The sequence below is a fragment of the Rhineura floridana genome, chromosome 1 (assembly GCF_030035675.1).
Source record: "Rhineura floridana isolate rRhiFlo1 chromosome 1, rRhiFlo1.hap2, whole genome shotgun sequence".
Classification (NCBI taxonomy): Eukaryota; Metazoa; Chordata; class Lepidosauria; order Squamata; family Rhineuridae; genus Rhineura; species Rhineura floridana.
Window position 1 is genome coordinate 183,628,613 of NC_084480.1, and position 18,300 is coordinate 183,646,912.

General features: G+C 40.9%; 1 protein-coding gene across 2 annotated transcripts in view; it reads right to left on the reverse strand.

The window, feature by feature from the left end:
- Nucleotides 1-18,300, reverse strand: part of LOC133366029 (sodium-dependent neutral amino acid transporter B(0)AT1-like) — a 39,541-nt gene that overhangs the window by 3,312 nt on the left and 17,929 nt on the right. For both annotated transcript variants that reach the window (XM_061588672.1, XM_061588662.1), the window contains exons 3-11: nucleotides 16,249-16,386; nucleotides 14,007-14,188; nucleotides 12,655-12,765; nucleotides 11,652-11,764; nucleotides 10,887-11,015; nucleotides 9,343-9,499; nucleotides 4,378-4,582; nucleotides 3,166-3,325; nucleotides 1,760-1,922 (exon numbers count right to left, since the gene is read on the reverse strand). In XM_061588672.1, coding sequence (XP_061444656.1) covers nucleotides 1,760-1,922; nucleotides 3,166-3,325; nucleotides 4,378-4,582; nucleotides 9,343-9,499; nucleotides 10,887-11,015; nucleotides 11,652-11,764; nucleotides 12,655-12,765; nucleotides 14,007-14,188; nucleotides 16,249-16,386 — 1,358 coding nt within the window. The remainder of the gene's footprint in view (nucleotides 1-1,759; nucleotides 1,923-3,165; nucleotides 3,326-4,377; nucleotides 4,583-9,342; nucleotides 9,500-10,886; nucleotides 11,016-11,651; nucleotides 11,765-12,654; nucleotides 12,766-14,006; nucleotides 14,189-16,248; nucleotides 16,387-18,300) is intronic.

Here is an 18,300-nt window from a genome sequence, read left to right on the forward strand (position 1 = left end):
AATGCCTTGGGCTAATAGGAGTTGGAGTCCAACAACATCTAAGTTATGCAATGTTTTCTTTATGGTTTGGAATAATTAGACATCCTTTCAAAACAGTACATAAAAGGCCACAGTTCAGGTTGCTCAGAGACCTTGTGAAAGCAGCAGGTTGGGAAGAGCAGCACCACTGCAGTTCTCCTTGGCTCACTGCCCAACATAGCAAAGCACATTCAGCTACTAAATATTACTGTCAGTGGAAAAGAGAGTAAGAGACAAGTTACTCTGGCTAGCAGCTATTCCTTGAAGAGCAGCAGCCAGAAAGTTGTTTGCATAAGGTGTTCCAAGATGACTCACTGAACAACAGCAGAAGCACTCTTTCTATTATAGAGTAGTAAGATTCTAACATTTCTCCAGCAGCACCTTTAACGGAGCACAGCCGTCCTTAAACTCAACACAGATGCTACAAAATTATTCTTCATAGTGGGTCAGTAATAGAATATAGGAGATGCCTCATACCAAGTCAGACCCATTGATTCATCCAGCTCAGGATTGTCCACTCTGCCTGTCATCAACTCTCCAAAGCCTCAGGCAGAAATCTTTTTTCATCACCTGCTACCTAATCCTTTTAACTGGAGAATCCAGTGACTGCGATTGAGCATGGGACCTTCTGCAGGCAAGATATGCTCTACTACCACTAGGGATGGAGGAGAAATTCATTTTGGTTCACATTTAAAGCCAAATTTATCAAATCCGCACTTTCCAAAACAATATTAGAACAAAAATATGGCCATCCTTCAAAATTCACACTTATCTGAATGTTGGAATGCAGGTCTCCAAACAAAGAATGTTTATGAAAATTAATATATTATGGGGAAAATATGCACAAAATGCAAATACAGTAGAGCCCCACTTTACAGCGCTTTGCTTTACAGCGTTCCGCTAATACAACGGTTGTCAATTGCAGAAAGGCCTCGCTCCTACAGCGCTTGTTCCGCTTTTACAGCGGTTTATGCTCGTCGCGCACCATTTTCGTGTCATTTTCGCGCAATGCGCACCATTATCTTCAATACATTCCGCTTTACAGCGGTTTTCGCCTTACAGCAGGGGTCCGGAACGTAACCCGCTGTATGAATGGGGCCCTACTGTACGGTATTAGTGCAAATAACATACAAAAATGCATTATATTAGGAGAAATTGTTTGCGAATATGTGTTTAGTAGGAGAAAGTCACATTAAAACGCTGAAGAATTTTCATGAGGATTTTTTTAAAAATTGCAAATTGCTGCAGAATTGGATTTAATATTGGCAATATGAGAAACTCATAAGAATGGAAATGAGGACCAACACTGACAGCTCTTTCTAACCCTAACTACCACTGAGCCAACATCTACCCCTGCTGCGTACTTTTAATTCCTTCACCTGCTATTACATATCACCTTGTGCAGCTGTGTGCATGCAGACACACACTTTAATGCCAGGTCTAGTTACTGGCACTGGCCCACAGCACCTCCAAAGGGAACTGAGTTTCCTTGCAAAGCAGAAGTGCTGTAACTTGAAGATCAATTATTTACTTTCAGTTAGTAGCCAATTTAGAACAGATAATTGCTTTTCCCCATCTGCCCTAACAAGATCTTCAGCAAATAATCCTGGGGGGGGGGCAGAGAGAGACAAGGGTTGCAACTACAGTTTGAGAAAGACAAAGACACGGTGGGTGCAGCATGACTGAAGAGAAGCTCATAAAATATTTGAGGCGTGGTTCTTTGAATTTGTGTACTACTTACGTAATCGGGATCCCAGGTGATGTATTGTAATTTTTCATTCACTTTTACCACAAAGTAAAACAAGAAGATAACTAACATGATGAGGGGGCTGACAACTCTCCACATAGCCTGCCAGAAAATATTGGGTTTGTGCCCAATCATGAACTTAATATCATTGTTAAATCTGGTAATAAAGAGAAAGAAAGTTTAGAGAGGCTACACTGTTTTAGACAGATTACGGGCTGATTCACACATGCCTATTCGTTCCTTTATAACTGGCATATGTGAACAGATATGACACAACAGACAGAACATTCACATCTGCTTGCATTACCTAAGATCTATGGCTTGCAACAAATTGGTTCCCACGTTCAAAGGCTGGTTATTGAACACAGAGAAACCAAGTGATGTAAACCCATGTATGACTTTAGACATAGATCAAAGCCAGTTGTCAGGGCATGATTTCAAGACACAGGAGCACTTCCTACTGTCTTCGAACAAGTACAAATAAAAACTTGCTGTAATGACAACAATGTTGACAAGTTCGAACCAAGATTAAATTTAAAAGAGATGGATACACATACCACAATACAACCAAAAATTGACCCACAGAAAATAACTTGAGTCTTGTGTTTATATATGGGTGTGCAGGGAACAAGATACCCCATGCCTTGAAATCTCACAGAGCAATCCAAACCTCCCTTGTGCCAAAGGTGGCCCTCCACTCAGCTCGCCTTCCTGCTGGCTGCCACTGACAGAGTGACACAAGCATACTCTGCTGATGCATAGTTTTCCTTTCAGTCCGCAAAGCAGGCAGATGGAAATGCCGTCGGCAGGATACCCTCCAGCAGAAGCCCCCCAAATGAGATCTTCCAGAGGTGGGGAGGGGCTGTGCTAGTCCTTCTGCCGTCATGTGGTAGCATCAAGCTAGCACAGCCATCATCCTGGCCCCCCTTCCACCCTATCTGTCACGCATGGCAGTGCTGTAAATACAGCAGTGGCCTCCTACTCTACAAAGCCCCCCTAACTGGCTGCCTTGGATTTGGATTGCCCCCTCAATGTGAGGAGTCGCCTTCTGCCACAAGTAACACACATGAGCCCCATTAAAGTGTGTTTATCAGAACCTTTCAATGAAGCAGCACAATGTTCATTTGTAATATGTGCGTTCAAAATGACTGTTTAGAATAAATAGCATGTAGCATTTATACAGAACCTGTTAGGGGACAAAACATTTTACACACACTATAACATTTTACACAGCTTATAAGATGCTCCTATAAGATGAACCAGAATTATTTTCCTTGCACTTCAGATGGGGAGGTGAGAGAATAAGTGGCTTGCCTCAATCCACCCAGAGTGTTTCTGGCTAGGGAAATCCCAGTAAGAATCCAGAGATGCTTTCTATTTGAGAACATGTTACATCTTACCTGTCTATACCATATATGTAGACAACTGAAAACATCTCACAGAAAGCGATTATCAGCAAAGGAATGGATCCAGCGAAACCATCAAACAGAGCCAGCCAATAGTTTCCAGACCTCAGCACAAAAATAATGGCAATCAAGTAAGACCCCACACAAATCAAACCTGTAAAGGTACAGCAAACACAATTGTGTATTCTTAAATAAAATATAAAGCAGAGAGATTAACTGAAAACTTAAATAAATAATATAAGAAATGTTGGCAATACCTCAGACATCAAATTAGCTGGACAAGAACATTTATTGACCCAATTTTCACACATCACATAAACCATAGTTAACGGTTTATCGCAAACACACTTTTCTGGGTTGTTTGTCTCTCCCACCCACCTCCCGTTCATGTTGGGAAGAAAGAAATCACTATCCCTGGCTTAGTGTTATATCCAAATCGGGGATTATAGTTTGTTTTGCTCCAACAAAGCATGATCACTAATCAAAAAACAATCCTTGGGCACAGACTGTGGTTTGTTGGGACAGAAACAAAGCAGGATCTCTGATTCAGACAAACCACTGAGCCAAGGATCATGGTTTCTTTCCTGTGGACACTAGCAGGGAGAACACAAACAGACCAAAAATGTGCCATCTATAGTTTATCATAATGTGTGAACAAAGCTATTCTGTCCGTGGGACACCAGAGGAGAAAGGTCTTCTTCAGTTACTGATAAGTCATTTCTAAGTCCAGGGTAGAAATCCCCTCCATCCCCAGGAACTGGTATGGAGGCAAATTAAGAATGGTTACAGTCGGGTAAGGTTAATGTTGTTGAAATTCAAAGTTCTCCTCAGACAGGCAGATCTAGCTCAGAAGAACTGTTGTGCAAAAACAAAAAAGCTGACAGCTACCCAAAGTTACATGCTTGCAATTTTCTCCCCTCCACCGCAATATTCAGTAGCAGGATTTTCTTTACCGTGTTTGGCAGCAAATGCAGAGTCAACAAGGAGCTGCGATGATTTTACTCTGTCTGGCCTACTTGCATCCCTGAACTACTGAGCAAGTTGCTGACTTTTTACCCACCATCTTTAAACATGTTTTGTTATTTCGTACTGAACATATTTACATAATTCATTTTTTTAAAATGTCAGTGTACCACTTGGCTTCTGATTACCATTTTGCAATCCCTCTGTTGCCCCACCGTAATTATACCACTATTTACAACTAACCTGTTACAAGTTCCTTAGGCCATTTCTTTGGTATAATATTGAGATCTTGCAGTGGTACCATAACACCCTCCATATTCCCAAACATAGATGATAAACCTAAGCAGAACAGCATGATAAAGAAGAGGATGGACCATAATGGGGAGACAGGCATTTTGGTGATGGCCTCAGTGAAGACAATGAATGCTAAGCCAGTTCCTTCAACACCCTGCAAAAAATACCAATTGGTATAATAAGACATACAAAATATTTAAAATATTAATCATTTTAAGATAAATTTGTGAGGCATTCCAATTGGACCAACTATGGAAAACTTCCTAAGCCAACTAAACTATATCAATTAGCATCCAAATGCTGTGCCCTTACTCATTATTATTACTATTTTCTATCAAAGTGCCCAAGGCAGTCCGCAAGAACAGAACCAGAGAAAATAATCGTTTTTGTTCAAGCACCAACAATCATATGTAAAATAAAAAATAAAAAATTATGAATGTTGCAGAGAAGGTAAACAGAATTTTCTCTCTCTCTCATACATATACATATATAATACTTGCATTTGGGTCACACAATGGCCCAGTTTCTTCTTGATTTCTCATTTCCTGCATAAAATTTTTTGTAGTTGCCTGATTGAAAATGTCCCATTCCCGTCCATTTTAATTCACTCACACCAAGTATTGTAATATTGATGCGTTCCATTTCTTGCTTGACAATTTCTAACTTTCCCTGGTTCATGCTTCTCACATTCCATGTTCCTATTGCGTGTGTCGTACAACTCCGGACTCTCCTTTCGCATCTGTGCGCATCAGCCTCTGGGCTTCCTTTCGGCTTTGACCCAGCTGCATCATTAGTTGCAGCGCTACTCGTACTTTATATCCCGCCCTTCCTCCCAATAGGAGCCCAGGGTGGCAGAAATGATTCCTGTTTGGATATGATTCCCGTTTCAGCATTTCCCTGGCATGAGTAGAGGCAACAAACTGCAATCCCTGACTTTACATTACATCTAACCCAGGAACTCTTTCATTCAAACAAACCATGATTGGTAAGTCAAGAACAAACCTCGGCTTAACACTGTGGCATGTTTGGAGCATGACCTGTTTATGTTGCTTATGTGACTCTGAAACATATGTGGATGAGTAAGTAATCTCATAACGTAATAATCACCATACAATTCTTTGTACATTTTTACAAAAAACATTTTATGTACATTGCTTAGAAATTCTGAATATGAAGTGGAATATAACTATCTGAAATAAATAAATAATCCAACTTGGCTATTCCTATGTTCCTTATACAAATAATCCAGGTGATACAAATAATACTTCATCTAAGATTGAAAAAAGCTTATCACAGAATTACAGAACAGTAGAGTTGGAAAGGCCCTATAAAGCCATCAAGTCCAACTGCCTGCTCAGTGCAGGAATCCAAATCAAAGCATTCCCGACAGATGGCTGTCCAGCTGCTTCTTGAATGCCTCCAGTGTCGGAGAGCCCACTACCTCTCTAGGCAGGGCCGGCTCCAGGAATGCAGGGACCCTTGGGCATCAGCTTGCCCTGGGCCCTGGGGTGTGTGCGCATTTGCGCGTGCGCAACCCACCCCCACACCACCTACCTGTCTCTTGTCTTTTACTATTGCCATTAACCAAGATGGCAGCCACGGTTTCCCTAAGGGGATGAAGCCTCTGCCGCCATCTTTGTTGATGGCTTGCATGCGTGCTACACGCGCGCATCTCTGCCATCAACTAAGATGGCGGCAGGGGCTTCAGTACCTTAGGGAAACCGTGGCCGCCATCTTCATTAAGGGCAATGGTAAAAGACAGCAGGCAGGTAAGTGGGGAGATGTGGGGGGACATGGGGGGCACAGATCACAGAAGGGGAGCGGAGGGGCAGCTGAGGGGCCCCCTGTAGCTCCAGGGGCCGTTGGGCCAGTGCCCAACCTGGCCACCCTTTAAAACCGGCCCTGTCTCTAGGTAATTGGTTCCAGTGTCGTAAGGCTCTAACAGTTGGGAAGTGTTTCCTGATGTTCAGGCTTCCTGCAACTTGAGCCCATTATTCCGTGTCCTGCACTCTGGGATGAATGAGAAGAGATCCCAGCCCTCCTCTGTGTGTCAAACTTTCATGTACTTGAAGAGTGGTATCATATCTCAGTCTTATCTTCTCTAGGCTAAACATGCCCAGTTCTTTCAGTCTCTCCTCATAGGGCTTTGTTTCCAGTCCCCTGATCATCCTTGTTGCTCTCCTCTGAACCTGTTCCAGTTTGTCTGCATACTTCTTGAAGTGCGGAGACCAGAACTGGATGCAGTGCTCAAGATGAGGCCTAACCAGTGCTGAATAGAGGGGAACAATACTTCACGCGATTTGGAAACTATACTTCTGTTAATGTAGCTTAAAATAGCATTTGCCTTTTTTGCAGCCACATCGCACTGTTGGCTCATATTCAGCCTGTGATCAACGACAATTCCAAGATCCTTCTCACATGTCGTATTGCTGAGCCAAGTATCCCCCATCTTATAACTGTGCATTTGGTTTCTTTTTCCTAAGTGTAGAACTTTGCATTTATCCCTGTTGAATTTCATTCTGTTGTTTTCAGCCCTATGCTCCAGCCTATCAAGATCCCTTTGAATTTTGTTTCTGTCTTTCATGGTATTAGCTGTGCCCCCCAATTTTGTATCATCTGCAAATTTGATAAGCATGCTCTGTACCTCCTCATCTAAGTCGTTAATAAAAATGTTGAAGAGCACTGGGCCCAGGACCGAGCCCTGTGGTACCCCACTCGTTACTTCTGTCCAGTTTGAGAAGGAACCATTGATAAGCACTCTTTGAGTAAGTTTCTGGAGCCAACTGTGGATCCACCTGATAGTTGTTCCATCCAGCCCACATTTAGCTAGCTTGCTAATCAGAATATCATGGGGCACTTTGTCAAAAGCTTTGCTGAAGTCGAGATATATTATGTCCACAGCATTCCCACAGTCTACAAGGCAGGTTACCCAATCAAAAAATGTGATAAGATTCGTTTGGCAGGATTTCTTCTTCATAAATCCATGTTGGCTCCTAGCAATCCCTGCATTGTTTTCAAGGTGCTTACAGATTGACTGCTTTATAATCTGCTCCAGAGTTTTTCCAGGGATTGATGTTAGACTGACTGGTCTGTAGTTCCCCAGTACTTCCTTTTTGCCCTTTTTGAAGATAGGGACAACATTAGCTATCCTCCAGTCATCCGGCACTTCAGCAGTCCTCCACGATTTCGCAAAGATAATATACAGCGGTTCTGAGAGTTCTTCAGCCAGTTCCTTCAATACTCTAGGATGCAGTTTATTGGGCCCTGCTGATTTGAACTCGTTCCAAGTGATTAGGTATTCCTTGACCATTTGCCTATCATTCTCAAGCTCCAATGCTGCCCCTTCTACTTCATGTTTCCTGGGAGGGTCATAGACCCTTTTTTGGGAGAAGACTGAGCCAAAGTAGGAATTGAGCACTTCTGCCTTTTCTTTGTCATCTGTTATTCTGCCATTCTCACTGAGTAGCTGTGCCACCATTTCTTTTCCCTGTCTTTTACTATGGACATACCTGAAGAATGCTTTTTTTAGCATCTCTCGCTAACCTCCGCTCATTCTCAGCTTTAGCCTTCCTGACACCATCCCTGCAATTCTGTGATACCTGCCTGTTCTCTTCCTTTGTGGCCTAGCCTTCTTTTCACTTCCTGTATGTGTCCTTTTTTGTTTTCAGGTCCTCTCTAAGCTTTTTGTGAAGCCACATTGGGTTCTTCTGCTGTTTCCCCCTTATTTTCCTTGATGGAATTGCTTGACATTGCGCTTTTAGAATTTCCTTTTTTAGAAACTCACACCCATTGGACTCCTTTTCTCATTAGGGTCTCTTGCCATGGAACGGTACTTACAATTGTTCTGAGTTTATTAAAATCAGCTTTCCTGAAGTCCAGGGTGCGTGTATGGCTACTCTCAGCTTTTGCTTCTGTTAAAATCAAGAATTCAAGTATGGTGTGGTCACTTTCACCCAGAGTTCCCATAACTGCCACTTCATCCACCAAATCATCTCTGCTTGTTAGAATCACTTTTTAGAATTGAGAGAATCAAAAAGGTTTAGCCCAGCACAGAAAGCACTATATAGAAAGCACTATACAGTACTATAAAGTAGCCTTGTCGGCCTCAGGTATTCCTAAGAGAAGTTCATGTCCACTGTGTGTTGATAAATATGCATTCTCTGCTGCAGCGCAAACTAAAGGGTGTAAAGTAATGGTACATTTGTAAACATACAGGGGACATGTGCCAGCGAGCTGTTGGCCAATCAAGGCTCAACAATATGAAAACATGTGTCTCTGGCTTCACCTATATGGCACATATTTCTCTGATTCTTCCACTGTGTTTTTTTTAAAAAACACCACAGTTGCATTACACTGGCAATCATCTTAACCATGTTTAATTCTAACCCTGTTTCCACTTAACTAGGATCAGCTAACCAGATCCAAATCCTGGTTTCAGATCCTGATTAACCTTAACCATGGTTAATATCAGTGCCAATGTAAGCATTGTTAAGGCAAACAAGGGAAGTTTGTGAAATTTGTACAACAGAGATAAGGAGCAGGGTAGGGGGTGTAGACAATTGACATGCCTATTCTATTATATTTGTACTGGCCCGGAAAGTGTCAAGGGGAAAAAAAACTTCATGGGAGAACATGAAATGCAAGCGTTTAAATACAAACAGGTAAGTTGGTGGGTAAGGGAAAGGAAATCTAATCCAATATGAAAAATCTCGGAGCCAAACTGTAAGTGGAAAATCATATAACCAGTATACTATGTAAACATTTCTAAGCTTCCTCTACACTTCCTCTCCCTTTTACTATGAATATTAGTGATATAAAGCCCTTCATTTTACTCTTGCTAAGTTGCTATCATTTTGCCACAGCATGCACATATATCATTCTACATGATATTCCTTCCTTACATCATCACCTTACATCATTTAAAAATGATTCCAAGTTGCAAGTCTTAAATGTAAGAGTCGCAAAAGTTGCTGGTTCTGTTGCGTTGTACCAAGCTTGCATTTTTTCAAAGTTTTCCTGAGTTATGTTATCTTCTGGCAAATCAAATGCATTTGTCAGAGTGAGGATATTTCTGCAAATGGGAATGGAAAACTGTCAGTGCCTCTTTAGTTTTATCACATAAAGCTCTTGGGTTTCATCATTATAATTATTAATGAATAAATAAATGTATTATAGTCACAGATTCATGCATTAAATATCATACAGATAGATTACAGAGGGCCTAATAGTAAGTTCTTTCACCATTTACTTTCTAATTTCTATTGAAGATAGGAAGAATTTAGCTACCTTATCAGTAACATAAACAGAGTCATCAATTAAATAAGAAGATAGCAAAGTAATAGTGGCTCTTACAAGTAGAGTTCTCAGTAAAGCTAGAATTAGCCTCTCTCTTAGCTCCCTACATAAAATGCGGAAGACTATGACCAAAAGATTCCTGTTCTATAAGGACAAAGTTGTTGGCTAAGCTGAGAGCAAAGGGCAAAATATTAAAATGAATGTGCATAAATGCTCTCCTGTATTTGTAAATAGTTAACGTCTACAAGTATGAGGCTCTGATAATTCTACTACTACTACTATTATTATTATTATTATTATTATTATTATTATTATCATCATCATCATCATCATCATTATCATTATTATTATTATTATTATTTTATTTATATCCCACCCTTCCTCCCAGCAGGAGTCCAGGGCAGCAAACAAAAGCACCAAAAACATTAAAACATCATAAAAAAGCTTTAAAACACATTAAAACACAACATCTTCAAAAACGTTACTTAAAAAAAGCTTTCAAAACATCTAAGATTAAAAACATTTTTAAAATAAGGTTTAAGAACGTATTAAAAAGCAATTCCAACACAGACGCAGACTGGGATAGGTCTCAACTTAAAAGGCTTCAACTTTATTACTTAGTGGAGACTGAAAGTTATCGGCTACAATTCTCACATGATGTAAATCTAGGTCTATTATCCTTTGAGTATCAAAGCTGAGCCTTCTTTAGACCATAATTACCCAAAACCTCAGGGGAAAAACCCATTGTAAGGATCTTTTTCATAATCCACATGCACTCAGCAACAGAAGAATTAGAAAGCAATAAGTAGATATAGCTATAGGGACAATGGGAAAATACAAAATAGAGAGACATCACCTTTATGTGTAACATCACATTTATGAAAGTAAGAAGGCTAGAATATTAATATTACTGGAATATTAATTTACACGGGTGATCTGTGAGTGAAAAATATCTAACAACAGCATGTTCACTGCTGGGCACGAGGCTCTTTCCGTTTTCCCATGCCACTGCCAGCTCCATCTGTGCTGTTCACTTCTTAGAACAGACAACCGATTCCATAAACCCCTGGAATGATAGTTGTCTGTGCAATTGGTAGAGATATTAGGAAGAAATGATCCAATAATCAGGAATGTGTTAATTGGAAAACAGAAAAGCAACTTACTGGCCAAAGCAATCGTCATATCTCTCTGTTGCTCTGAATCCAATAATTGAATATATGACAGTGGCTGAATAAATGGATGTGAAACCATTTATCATAGAGATAATTACAGCATCCTTTTCACAATTATTGCTGGAAATTAAAACATAGAAACAAATGAATTCAGAATATTATTCCTGTAATTTATTTTTACCTGCATTTGCATGCAATATATATTGTTGAAGTGTAAGTCTAATACCTGGAAGATCCAGATTCAAATTCCTACTCAGCTAAGCAGCTCACGTGGTGATCTTGGGCCAGTTACTGCCTCTCAACTTTACGTACTTCTCAGTTTTGTTGTGAGGGTTTAATATATATGTGGAGTAGAAGAAGCACTTATGCCACCTGGAATTCCTTGAAGGACAGGTGGGATATAAATGGATCTCTCTCTCTCTCTCTGCACAACACCATGTGTGTTTGTGATCTATCAGTTGTCCTGGTTGCTCAGTTTTCTACATCTTCCATTATAAGAATTGCACTATAGATAGCAATACATAGAGTCTTCAACATGAGAGAAAGGAGAAGGGAGGACTTTTCTAGGCCGCCATTTTTTAGCTACCTTATGTTGTTCTTCCCATTTGCTTTTGACCAGGAAAATTATGCCCTTCTACTCCTAGATGGTAATGAAATAGGGCTGGTGAGTGTTACTATTAAGAAAGGAATTACTACAAATTATGAAATCATGCTCTTAAAATTGAGTAAGTCTTTCTATTTGTAATGTCAACTTACTGAATTGAATTGTAACTAGAGAATGAGATGAGACCTCCAAAGGCAAGTGAAAAAGAATAGAATACTTGTGCTCCAGCATCAAGCCAAGTGACTGGATTAGCCAATTCAGCAACCTGAGGAACAGAAAATAGGGCTTTAAAAATGAAATAACTACAGCTTAAATAGAACAAAAGGAAATCCTAGCACAGACCATGACTCTGAGCATGCAATCTGTTAGTTTAACATAAAGTGTGGCATGGGAGAACCCAACCACTAAGACTATCCTATTCCTGTAGTTCAAGGCATAATCCAGAAGGCAGGTGGCAGGTCACAGTTGAGTGGACAGTCAACAGGGGAAAGAAGGGTATGGTATGGATAAGAAGGCAAGGAAGATTATGTGTATGTGTGCTTTTAGCCAGGCAGAAGCTTGGTGATAAAAACTCTGTCTTATATCAAGTCAGTTTGGGCCCATCTAGTCCATTCCTGACAACTTTGACTGCTAACAGCCCTGCAAGGTCTGAAGCAGCAGCCTCTCCCAGGTCTTTTACTTCAGATCTTTTTACTTGATATGGCAGTGTTTGAACCTGGACTGACCTGTAAATTGTGTATGTGTCCACTGAACTGTGGCTCCTTCCATGCTCCTTTTCAGAGAGATGAGTCAATCAGAGTCACGACAGATTTTGACGGTTTATACGGCGAGGTGGAACAGAACTGCAACCCCTCAAGTCACCTGGAAAACTGCTGAATCTGCATATTTGCATGCCATTTCAGCTCATAAACCATCTGCATGGTGAGTAAGGGAAGGGAGGGACACCACTGTTCCACTATGCAAACACCCCAGGCAATGTATGGATGAGGGCAAAGTGCGCCACATTTAAAAAAAAATCTAAATGACTTTGGTCACTGAAGTCTTAATGATATCCAGAAGATAAACAATGCTGGAAATGGCTAATTTTTCATCTGATGCTAAAATCATAAAATTTCAATTCTGCTGCTTAATTGAAAAAAATCCAACAATACTTGCATTAGGTGTGAAGAGATATTTAATTCCGCTGACCGATCCCTTCAGTGTTAAGCCACGGATCAGGAAAATGGTAAGCACAACATAAGGAAGTGTTGATGTTACATACACCGCCTGTAGAAGGAATGTGTACAATTGAGTATGCACAACATGAATATTCCTCTTTTGTTATCCTTATTTTTCTCATTCCTTCCCTAGCTCTCTTGCCACCGACACTATTGAAATTTTGATTGTTAGTTTCTCAGAGTAGATGACTGTCTTTCTCTATGTTACTCCATAAAGTGCCATGTGCACTGATAGCACTATGTAAACCCCAACAAAAATTGAAAGCATCAAGTAAATTTGTTTCAGTTAAAAACTGCATGGAAAGGAGGAAAATCTGGAGAAAAACTGCAAACAGCAACACTAAGCAAGCCAGTGTGATGTAGTGGTTTGAGTGTTGGACCACAGTTCATATTCTCACTCAGCCATGTAGTTGCTGGGTGACCTTGGACTAGTCACAATCACATCACTCACTCCTCTCCCCATGTGGTTTTTCTATCTAGATGTTACTAGAGCAGGCAGAGACTGAATCACATGAAAGGAAATCCCATAGTACACTAGCAATATAAGAATCTGGCTTGCATCTGTATATACACACAAATGATTTCAGCAGTCATTCAGCAATACGTTAAAACATGGCCTCCCGATAGCACAGATTGCAATTTCTCTAGAGTTTACAGGTCACATATTGAGACAAGAGTCTATTTTTACTAACAAGGCCACAGCTAGACATGCAGCAGCAAACATGGGATTTCCATCCCTCTCTTTGTTGTCTTGTATGTGGTTCTTTTACTTTGGTGTGTGTGTTGGTGCTGATATCTGTTGCTTTTCTTGTTGCTAAGCTTTTTTATTTTTATGAATTGCTTGTATTTTAACATGTTTTTAAACTCTTGTTTTATATTGTACGTCATCATCCTTGGCCTTTGGCTGTGCTTTCCTGGGGCCGGTGGGAGGTGTAGTTAAGCAACATCTGGAGGGCCAAAGGTTCCTCATCCCTGGCCTAGAGGTTCATTGCATGAGGCAATTGATAAATGCAACAAATACATAAAATAATAAAGTGAGTGCTGAGGTAGGTTGGGGAACAATTTACAGGGGAGAAGTGGCAGGCAACAAGAAGAATGTTTCACCCTTTCCCAGCCCAATTATATTCTTCCATACTTTCTCTTTCCCCATCCAGGGTACCTGTAGCAACCACTAAAATGTAATATTTTTAATTAAATGCACTCCCTGGAATACCTTACAGGAGCCACTCCAAGTGTGGAAAACAGAACATAAGAAGCAGCTCTTCCTTCATGCATATCAGATAGAAGTACCTTTCCTGTTGTTTCAATGCCTCTGATCGTGCACACATACAGCACTCCCCAGGCGCATGTTAAACTTAACAGAAGCCACCACTGCACAGTTCCAGAATCCTCGATAGAAGTGGAGATGTTTAATGTCTTCCTGTACCAGAAATAATCAACAGGAGAGCTCTTTCCACATTCTTCCAAGAAACCTGAAACCAAACACACAGTCCTATTAACTTATGGTGTAATCTAGTGGGAAGTTCCTCAGTGCAAGCCCCATTGTAATGAAAATCACAGTGCTCTCTCGCATATCTCTCATTAATTTAAACAAAGTGTGTACTCTTATTTTATATAAAGAACTTATACCCCACTTTCCACTATATGTCTCAAAGTGGCTTAGACTAAAACATAAAATATACAAAATCTGAAACACAGATTAAAACACCAGAAATAGAAATATCAGAACAGCATTCATAGTGCAAAGGCCTCCTGAAATAAAATGGTTTTAACCTGGCATCTGAAATTTAGCAGAGACAGTGCCTGATTTCTAACTTCCAGAACATTGGCAAGAAAGAATGTGAGTTTTGCAAGGAAGGAGAAAATGACCTGTGACACTTAGTTGTGAACAGATTTTAACAGTTATTGCCCAATTAAAGAAATCAAAGTGGATCAATGAAGTGTATTTTAACTGATTGATCCCCATACCCTGTCATATGACTAAAGCAATAGTTTTGAAGGAAAAAGCACACTGCCTTTGTTTTTGGATGGTGCATGTATATGCTGTTGTAGTTGGAATCTCTCGCTCCCATAAGGAGAAAGGGAAAATGTTTGGCTGCGCACTGCAGGGTAGTCTCCTGCTGTCTGTCACACCAACAAATAAACTTGGTAAAACAAAGCTAAACCTCAAAAAGCAAAAGCAGGATAGAACATAATTCCAACAATAATCTACAAAAGGCCTGGTGCCAGGTGAGCCTCTTTAGGGAGGGTGTTCCAAAGTTGAGGCACCATCACATATCATAGCAGCCACATTCTTAGAACAGGCATTCACTTATTCTCTCACACACAGGAGGTAATGCTTCTTCTATGAAGGCACCTAACCCTCATATGGCTCTTCTAAGTACTGTATTAAAAATATTTGAAATAGCCTGTTGCCCAGTTAATCAGAGACACCCATTTAACTAATAAACTGATTAATCCCTACTTCCACTTCAAGGAACATGAACTAAACTAATTTCAGACATTGTGGGAATTTTATAGGGATTCAGTCTGAAAATTTTCTGGCATTTGTACTGGTTACTTGATATACCTTATAATAATTTATAGAAATGTTAAGTGACACAGGGTAACCATTTTCAAATATCGCTCCCTCTTTCTGGCAAACTTTGAACATGCAAAACTGGTGAGGTACTCCGAAATGTAGGTACATCCAGGTGTCAAATTCTATTTTAATTAAGGAAGCTTTACTAGGGCTGGAAAAAGCTTCTGCCTGAAACAATGGAGAGTCACTGCCAGTCAGAGTACACAGTACTGAGCTACGTGGACCAATGGTCTGACTTGGTATAAGACAGCATAGATGTGCCTGTATTTGTTGCTAAATGTTAGAATGACGTAGACTGGTAGTAAGGACAACTAATTTACTGGATCCAACACATTATGTACAATAGGTGAAAAAATTATCCTACTCTGAGCCTTACAATATAAAATGATCTTAAGGAAACTTTACTAGTGTTGTTCTCTCCAGCAAACAGATTAACAGAGCAATCCAAATGAACAGGGGCCGTAGACGAACATTACAATTTTTTTTTACTGCACCCACCTTTTGTCCAACAGAGTTTCTGAGCGGATCAGGACCAGGGGAGGGCTCCGAATGCGAGGAGGATCTCATGTAAATCCCCCCATCACACTCCCAGAATGCCCTGTTTTGGGGGCTTCCACAACCCTCTATCTGCCAGGCTGTCTGTCCCTGGCAGACCCCTGGCAGTGCCGGCAGGCTCCTGGCAGTGGCACAGCTCAGCCACAGCAGAGGTCTGCTGTCAGTGGAGCCCGGTGTTGCTGGGAGCCTGCCAGCACAGCCAGAGGTGCGCAGCATCCAAGTCCCCCAAGCCCAGCAGAAAGATCAGCTGGATTGCGTCCTAAATCATTAATTTCAAATGGTCTTTGGTAAAAGCTGGCATTGCAATTGCTTTCATATTTATTATGCTCTTTGTAAAGAGAAACATCAATATGATAGATTGCTAACTATTATAAGCATTCCTGCCATATTCTATACCTGTTCCGTTTTCGTTAAGTGGACATTCACTCCAGGGCAGTGGCTCTTGGAAAGAATTGAAGAAATACCACATCACCCAGGCAATAATGGTATTATAGTATAAGCCCACAAGAAAGGAGACAAGCATTGCTGCTATACCTGTAGGAACAGAGGGAAAGACTTTAAGCAGTTCTTTCTTTCTTTTTTTTTAAATTAACAATTAGGAGGAGCCATTAGAAATGAAATTGACAACAGAATAAACCTTAGGTGCTGCAAGGAAATTCTGAAAATGTATCCCGCTCCCCTCCCCTTTCCCCACCAAATTACTGTGACATTTTCTAAAAATAATCAACAAAAGACAGCAGAAATACAAATTGGCCCCCGATCAGCGTGTATGTAAATTTCAGTCTCAATCTCAAGCCAAGAAAGAGAGTCAACAATATTTTTTCACCAATATACAGTATGCAAGGGCAACTTGTTGGATTTTGTATATTGATACATTTGTCTCTTCCCCTTCAACAAATCATTCTTGTCCTGTGCTCATTTTGGAAGATTCCCTCTAGAATTTTATATTTAGAAATACTCCAACCCCTGAATGTCATGAGCTCCGTGGAACGTTCATGCAGTGGTCAAGAAGATGATGATACAAAATGGGACCCAGGAGAGGGTCCCAGTGGCTTGCCACAAGGAGGTGGTGAAGCAGAATGCTTAAGCATTTTTGACATTGACAGCTCCTTCCCTTGAGGTCCAGATAAAACACAGGGAACGCTGGCTGACCAGGAGCCAGCCCCTTCTCCTCCCCTCCACCCTTCCTTCACCAAGCCGCCGCCACTGCCACCACCAAATCTGCTTTAGGGGAAGAGGATCTTGATAAGATGCCACCATCGTCACCCCAGACATGCAGACAGCTGCGCCGGCAGACTCAGCTGGCCTCCACTTCTCCAACTAGGAGGATTGCTTGCTTGCTCACACAATCCCATTCTGTGAAACCTTCCTCACGCGAGTAGAAAGAGCCCATCCCAAATCTACTTAAGGGTGTTGGGTGTGTGTGTGTTTAATTGCTGCGATGTCTTAGGTTTGAGTAGTCATGCCTGGTTATGCTGTGTAGAGATGCAGAATCCTGTGTAACCTGTAAGGTGATCCATGAAACACTCTAGACAGAATTTCCACATTAAACATAACAGAGGAAAACACCTGCAGGTCTGAGTCTGATTCCAATGGGCTTGGCCAGGACATGGAGAGATTCACCAGGCTCTCAGGTGTGCTTAAGAATTGATGGATTATATCAATCTGTTGCCAGGCCCCAGTTACATACCTTGGGGGCTTTAAAAAAAATAAGTTAATTATTTATTTAGTGCTAAATACCTATTCATTTAAGCATGATTGCTCATTGGAAGCAGAGCTTGGAAGATTACTTTTTAAAAGTAATAAATTACAGTTACAATTGCATGGCCCAAAAAGTAGTAATTACCATTACAGTTACAATTGCTCTGAAAGTAACTGATTACTTTTTCTCAAAAGTAATCACTACAATTACATTTCAGTTACTTAAAAAAATGCCTACAAAGTGCTGGGCTTGGCTGCTGCATATCTAATTGGCCTAAAACAACTTTAAAAATAAACTCACACATACAGAGGTAGTAGAATAATTCTTTTTATCCATAAGATAGCAATGGTGGTCTCTCCGCTGGTAAGGGAGGTGGGGAGGGAGGCAGAGGCCACTACTCAGATCTTTGCATGTCAAACTAAGTGCAACCCCCCCCCCCACTCAGGATAATCTCTCTTACTTACCCACCTCCCAGACCTTGCCCTGCCACCAACTAAGGGACACTCACACAAGCAAACGTTTTCCCCTGAGATGCAAAAAAGTTAAAATACTGCAAATGCAGCACAGTAGCCAGAGGGGGTGGTGGAGGCCACTTTGTGTGCCAAGTGCAAACACAGTACACACACACACACACACACACACACACACACGAGGTCATCTTTCACCTCCACAGTTCTTTAGCTCCATTCTGCTGCTGCCTCCTTCTCCTTTATCCATGTTCTTGCCCTCTGGCTCCTTTCTCCCTC